The sequence below is a fragment of the Zophobas morio genome, unplaced genomic scaffold (genome assembly GCF_036711695.1).
Source record: "Zophobas morio isolate AGI-343-1 ecotype UQ-CSIRO unplaced genomic scaffold, CSIRO_AGI_Zmor_V1 ptg000021l, whole genome shotgun sequence".
In the NCBI taxonomy this organism is placed as follows: Eukaryota; Metazoa; Arthropoda; class Insecta; order Coleoptera; family Tenebrionidae; genus Zophobas; species Zophobas morio.
The window spans coordinates 1,742,805-1,749,923 of record NW_026972126.1 but is presented as its reverse complement, the minus strand read 5'-3'; the positions used below and the strand labels follow the sequence as shown (position 1 = coordinate 1,749,923).

Here is a 7,119-nt window from a genome sequence, read left to right as displayed (position 1 = left end):
TTGAATATATTGTTCTTTTTTAAAGTATCTTTTTTATTTTGCGTCTTTTAAAGTCTTTACAATACTAGTCAGGAAAATTCAATTTTCCTGCGCGTAGATACGCAGGGAAATGTTGTTTGTATGACGATTTCCGGAAAAACTTTATAACGTACGTTAACTAATTGCAAGTCACAGGAAGTTTGCTTATCGAGATTTTGCTGACAAGATTTGTCAAGCTCGCATGATGCGATATTATTAATTTCTACAATAAATTGTGCGGATCATTCTCTCTGACTTTTACAATATTGGAGTGGGCGTTATCTTGAATGCTTATTGCGGTTTGTACGCAATGATCTGAAGTTTGTTGTAAGTAATACAGACATTTCTGCATCCGGTGTAAACTAAGACGCTGCTAAGTATCTACTTATTAATTAAGTAAGTACATATATCGTGATAACGGGTCATTTATTTTTTTTTATGAAGTACTTATTACAATTTAGAAAACACTAAATACTGGAAATCTTGATAAAACACTATAGGTACATACAATTGACATTTGTTTTCATTACAACTTTCATATAAGCAGGGGCGGCTTGTCCTATGAGGCAGGTGAGGCAGTGCCTCACCAATGAATTTTACGCCTTATTAGGATTTTTATTATTTTATACGGACACATTTCGGCCAATAATTTGTGTCTTTTTTCTAAAATTTTAAAAATAAATATAGAAAATTATATTCTTATTTTTATCTCGGTAGGTACTCGTTGCTCCCTTAATTAAACAGCGCGCTTAAACACTCGGCACAACATGTATTTTGTGACGCGAATGAGGCCGACTCGAAGCTTGCCTCTATAGCATATATAGAAATCATGTCGTTAATAGGCAAGCAACCTGCAATACACTTATAAGCGGTATGAGTTGAAAAAAGACAAAATTGAGGCTAGCCTCATTTCCGTGCTTGCAAAAGAGATGGACAACTATATTATTTGCGCGCGGGGAACGTGCGATTGCAATGCAGTCTGCATTCGCAGGAGTATTCAAAATTAGGCCGTTGATTGTTTTGCCACAAATCTGTGTGTGTATAAATTGATTCAAAATTTCGGTAACAGAATTTTGTCTTAAAAGTGCCTACGTTTGTGTGTGTCGCGTTAGTGCTTTGTGCTTGTCATAATTTGATTTCGGTAATCGTTATTTAAGATTACGAGTAAATCGGAATTTTTCTCTACTAACGTTAAATGACAATGGCAGTTCTGTTTTTTCTACTTTCACGTATGATGATAAATTGTATGTAGTTAAGGAATTAAAACCGCCGGTTCCTGATTTGAGTAAATCGTTAATTGATCCATAAAAAAAAAATTAAAATAAATCCGTATTTATATTTTATATTTTTTTCATTTTGTTTTTTGTTATAAATCAAATTAGCTTTATTTTATGTTGTATTTGATCTTTTTCGATATGTTTCCTTTAAAGTTTATTTTAATTTTGTTTTTTGTTAGAAGTTATATTAGTTTTTTCTGACCACGCTTCCCTTTCCTTTTGTCCTGTCATTCTCATCCTTTCCTTGCAAGACCTCCTTACACCTTCACGTTGGTTCTTTGTGGACAGTTAAATGAGTTTACAAATTTGTTTATTTGACTAAATAGAAAATATTTAAGTAAACTTGATTTATTTATATTTTAGAGCGTTTTGTGCTGTGCCTCATCAATTTTTCAAGTCATGAGCCGCCCCTGCATATAAGTTCCACAGGTTTATGAAGGCTAAACAGTAATAAAACACAACAAAAATTAAAAAAAATGGTCTAAAGAGTTTAGACAGTACTTCCCTCGCTGTCGGAAACATGACGACTGCATGCCTATTATGTTTTTTTTTCTCACTACATTTTTGTAGCGGGGCAATTTAAAAAAATTTTGTGTAACGTTATCAACATTTTTGCAAGGACACGTATATCAGTTTGGATAGATGCAGTGTAATACTAAAAATAAAAGTACCTACTGTATTCCCAAATTTTCGGGAAACTGAATCGGGTCGTCTTGAATATTGATTTATAATCAATAAAATAACGAAACAGTTTACTCACGTATGCCGCCTATATTAGCACAGGCGACTCAAAATCATTTATGTATAAGCATTCTTAATTTAAGACAACAAGCGGTGGTAACACTTGTTGAGATTGTACACGTGAGAGACAAACAGAGAAACTGCAAACAATACCGATGGTCGCCCAGACTTTTTTATTGCTTCGACTTCCGCTTATTGTGTAAAACATTGGATTTTATTTTAATTTTTGATGGTGTAATTCACAATTGCTTGATTATAACTTGTCTATACCACATTCACGGAACCTAGTCAGCGCAACAAAACAAATACACGTCTGTTATGTTAAAGTAAATTATATATATATTACGCTTATGTTTCAAACGAGTTTTTACTTTACAAAATTTTGTGTCTATCAAATTGGGTTGGTGCAATGTAATACTAATAATAACACTGTTGTATCTCCAAATTTTCGGGAAAATGGAGTAAACTATTCGTGACTTCATGAATAAAATAAATTGACTCATTCATTAATTTTTTTGCGCGACCTGTTGAGCAAATTTATAAAAATATGAATCAAATGATAAATCACAAGTACAAAATACATCATATTTTGTACATTTTAGATAGGACATATTCAGCAAAATTTTGGGGAAGGCCATCAATTTTTTAGGGGGGATGAGCAAATACATTTTAAATAAAAATTTATCATGCTTATCATGACTGTAAATCATCTGCAATATTTCAAAGCATTCGGTATTGCAGATTCCAGATTAAATTGCAAAATGTTGTTTCATAATTTTGATTTTTTTTTCAAAAAATCTGGACGTTTCGGGTAAAAACTCAATTCGGAGTCATAAACTACAGGTGTAGGACTATGTTATTTTATACAATTTAAAACCCATTTACTATGTACAATTTTGAAGTGACATCATCACATTATTGGTGGGGATAATTAGGCAAATGCTGGTTAGCGTTTTACATATAAATACAAAATTTCACAACAATCAGTCCAGTACTTTCGAAGATTATCTGTCTAATAAAAATCCAGGACGGCAGACAGACGGACAGATGGACAGGCTGACGGAAATGAGAGACCTATTTCTTTGTCTTCTAGGGGTCATGAAAGGTCGAGAAAACGTAAAAATAGAGAGTCGGGCGACGGACTCAATTACAATACTTCCTTTCCTTACGCTCGGGGAGTAAAAATGGTCTAAGGTTACTGAGACAGAATTTTCCTCGCCTTGAACGACAGTCCAACATATATTTTTCGAAAAATTATAAAATTTGATTTTGTTACTTTGATTTTTACTTCCCGAGCGTAAGCAAAGGAAGTATTGTAATCGAGTCCATTGGCCGACTCTCTACTTTTGCATTTTCTCGACCTATAGAGGGCGAAGAAATAGGTCTCCCGTTTGCGTCTGTCTGTCCGTCTATCCGCTTGTCTGTTCGTTTTTTTCTTTAAAATAACCGCAGAATAATACCATCAAATGTTTGTTCGTCCATTCTTCTTTAATTCCTTATACGCTGTGTCCAATGTCTTGGAAGTCGTCAGCATTCTTGGTTATTATTCACTTTGTATTTCATCAAGTTATAATTAAGTTTAGATTAATTATTATGAATCGGAAGAAGAGTCAAAAAACAAAGTTGTGTTGTAAGGCTCTAGGAGCAGCATAAACTGTAGCGTTCTATTTTTCAGCCTTTAACTATATTTTAGCCATAATTTTTTATACCTATGCATTTTTTTTTCATTTATTTTTGAAATTTGGTTTCATTTATTAAAAATTTTGGAAAAATCAATATAGTTATTAATCCCATTTTAAGTAGGCGTAAAGACAGCAGATGCGCGGTATCCATCACATTTAAATTGATCAACTTTTATCCGATTGTTCTTTAAGTATCTCTCTGAAATTTATAGTGAATTTGTTCTTCATTTTTGGCACATAATGTGTAGAAAAGTTTGTACATTTTTATATTTATTTTCTTAATTAAGGAACATGTTTTTCTGTTTTCATTACTAAACTTACAAATCGCACTGAGATTACTGTTGAAAATATCTTATTTACGACACGTTAACCTTCGCACTGACTCGCTGGTCTACGATCCCATCAAATGAATTATTTTTATACATCTTGAATTGATGTTTCACTAAGTTTGACAAAACAATAAGTTTATTTATTAATACCAGTAGAACGTATTAACTTTTAAACTTCTTACGTCGTTTTTACTGTTTTTTTCCTGAATAATTGTTTTATTGATGTTAAAGTTTGGTAATTAAACCACAATAAAATTTGTACTTAAATTTGTTTAAGCGAGATTGATGTCGAGTGAAATTTAGAATTTCGCATACTCTTTTGTGAGTGTGTCCTTGAGCACATGCTGGGTTAGATAATGTCGATTAATTGTTGTTAGTATTTACATAATATTCAAACGTAGCGTTGCTCTTGACTGTTATCGAATAGTTAGTTTTAAAAGATAAGATATGATTAAGTTATAAGTTCATATTTTTTAAGGAAGTGGTTTTTGTTTGATGTGTAGTTCAGATATTTACTAGGTATATAATTAATTGCGTTCAGACTAACGCTTCCGTGTATGTTACATTTATACTTAAAAAATACTTATATTTATTTAGTAACTAAGATATATATATTAACTAAAACATGTGGTTATATATAGTTACTGCAGTCCTTGCTTTTGCTTATTGGTTTTTAATTCGACCTCATAGCTTCTGGATTAGAAGGGGGGTTCCGCAAGGAAAACCCATGCCCATTTTCGGAGACTCATGGGAAATAATATTTCGAAAACAAGCACCTCCTGAAGTGATACAAAAGATGTACAACTACAACAAAGACTCAAGGTAAGTAAATTTTTATGTTAAAAAAAGTATTGACAGTATTAAAAAATAGGTACGTTGGAGTATATCAGTTTACTATACCAAGTCTTATAATAAGAGATCCAGAACTCATCAAACAAGTAGCAGTAAAAGATTTTGATCATTTTGTTGATCACAGAGGTTTTATTTCTGCAGAAGCAGATCCCTTATTTGGAAACAATTTACTTTCCCTTCGAGGACATAAATGGAGAGAAATGAGATCCACGCTAAGTCCATCCTTCACAAGCAGTAAAATGAAATACATGTTTTCCTTAATGTCGAAAAGTGGAGAACAGTTCGTACAACATTTCTTGAAACAAAATGAAAACGTCATTTCGGTAGAAATGAAAGATGTTCTTTCAAGATTTGCAAATGATATCATTGGGAATACTGTATTTGGATTTGAATGTGATTCTTTAAAAGAACCTAATAATGAGTTCTTTGTCATGGGCAAGGAAGCATCTGATTTTACTAGTCTGCGGAAAATCTTCGTCTTTATAGGATACGTTGTTATACCAAAACTTATTACGGTAACTGTCTTCTGATTCAGATTAATTATATTAAACCAAATTCTTTGTTACAGTTTTTTAAAATATCGTTGTTTTCCGACAAGATGATTAAATATTTTACTAGAATAATAAAAGAAAATATTGAGAGCAGAGAAAAATATGCTGTTGTGCGTCCCGATATGATCAGCTTATTACTCGAAGCAAGAAAAAACAGCTCGAAGGACGAGGAAGCCGTTATACCAGATGCTGGCTTTGCAACGGTAGAAGAATCGGAGGTTGATAAAAACCAAAAATTTAGAAAAACCCAAATAACAGACGAAGTAATTGCTTCTCAAGCTTTTATATTTTTTTTTGCGGGATTCGACTCTGTATCTTCGCTTATGTGTTTTATGGCGCATGAACTGGCTGTTAATCTAGATGTTCAAGAAAAACTTAAGGAAGAAATAGACAACATCAGAGAAAAGTGCAATGGAATAATTACATACGAATTTATCGTTTCTATGAAATACATGGACATGGTTGTATCAGGTTTGATTACAAAACAATTAGTGATATTAGATTATATTAACGAAATTTTTCAGAAACATTAAGAAAATGGCCAAATGCCATCGCTACTGATAGAATTTGTACAAAACCATATACAATTGAACCAAAAACACCTTATGAAAAACCTGTTCATCTAAAGCCGAATGATGTAATTTATATTCCGATGTATGCAATTCAGCGAGACCCAAAAAATTATCCAGATCCTGATCGTTTCGATCCAGAACGTTTCAGTGAGGAGAACAAAAGTAAAATTAAACCATACACGTTTATACCATTTGGAGTGGGACCAAGGAGTTGTATTGGTTCAAGATTCGCTTTGCTGGAGACTAAGATTTTATTTTACCATCTTTTGTCACATTTTAATATAATTCCAATTGAAAAGACACAAATACCAATTCGGTTCAATAGAAAAGCTATCAATATGGCAGCGGAAAAAGGTTTTTGGTTAGGACTTCAGCGTCGTTTCCAATAAATGATGTGTTAATATAATGGATAATGTATTTTTTTATGTATTACCAACAAATTAGGACAATGCCTAGAAAATAATTGTATCTTTTATCAAGTTGATCGAGTGGTAGGCAATATTATAGGCATCTTGTTGAAATGTGTATACTAGTTACCATCTTATTAGTATTTATATGAGTAATAATATAATACATATATTGTGTAGATAATGATAAAATGGTAAAACACTAACCAAACTTTGTCTAATTCTTCCCTCCGTAAATATGATGACGTCACCTCAACATTTTGCATAGTAAATGTTAATTAAATTGTATAAAATAAGACAATTCTATACTTATGGTTTATGAATCCGTTTTGATGTTTACACTAGAATGCTTTGATATCTTGTAAACGTTTTAAGGTTCTTGTACGGATGGAAAATTACTAATCAAACTATCCGTTTATAACCCCCCGAAACAATTATGACATATCAAAATTTTGCCGAATAGATTCTATCTAAAATATGCAAAACCAAGGGTCTATGTTTGTAGTTTTTCAGTATATTCATATTTTTAGAAGTGCTCAACCTATATTTTTGAAAAATTGGGAATAGAGTACCTACTGTTATTATTAGTATTACATGCTTAGATCATATAATAAATAGATACCACCATGCCGTGTTCTTTCCCTAGGACAGCCTGTGACGACATCCTCCTGTCACACATCTCTCTCGTGC

General features: G+C 32.3%; 1 protein-coding gene across 6 annotated transcripts; it reads left to right on the top strand.

The window, feature by feature from the left end:
- Positions 1–324: 324 nt before the first annotated feature.
- On the top strand, positions 325–6,640 carry LOC135132710 (cytochrome P450 9e2-like). 6 transcript variants are annotated; one of them, XM_064060889.1, is made up of 5 exons: positions 325–414; positions 4,689–4,869; positions 4,919–5,414; positions 5,468–5,921; positions 5,975–6,640. In XM_064060889.1, the coding sequence occupies exons 2-5, from the start codon at positions 4,775–4,777 to the stop codon at positions 6,409–6,411; spliced, it is 1,482 nt and encodes a 493-aa protein (XP_063916959.1). In that variant the 5' UTR covers positions 325–414; positions 4,689–4,774; the 3' UTR covers positions 6,412–6,640. The 6 variants fall into 6 exon arrangements, with proteins under 6 accessions (XP_063916959.1, XP_063916963.1, XP_063916962.1 ...); XM_064060893.1 differs by lacking the exon at positions 325–414 and adding an exon at positions 3,951–3,970 and having other exon boundaries at positions 4,738–4,869; XM_064060892.1 differs by lacking the exon at positions 325–414 and adding an exon at positions 4,435–4,566 and having other exon boundaries at positions 4,738–4,869.
- The last annotated feature ends 479 nt before the right edge of the window (positions 6,641–7,119 follow it).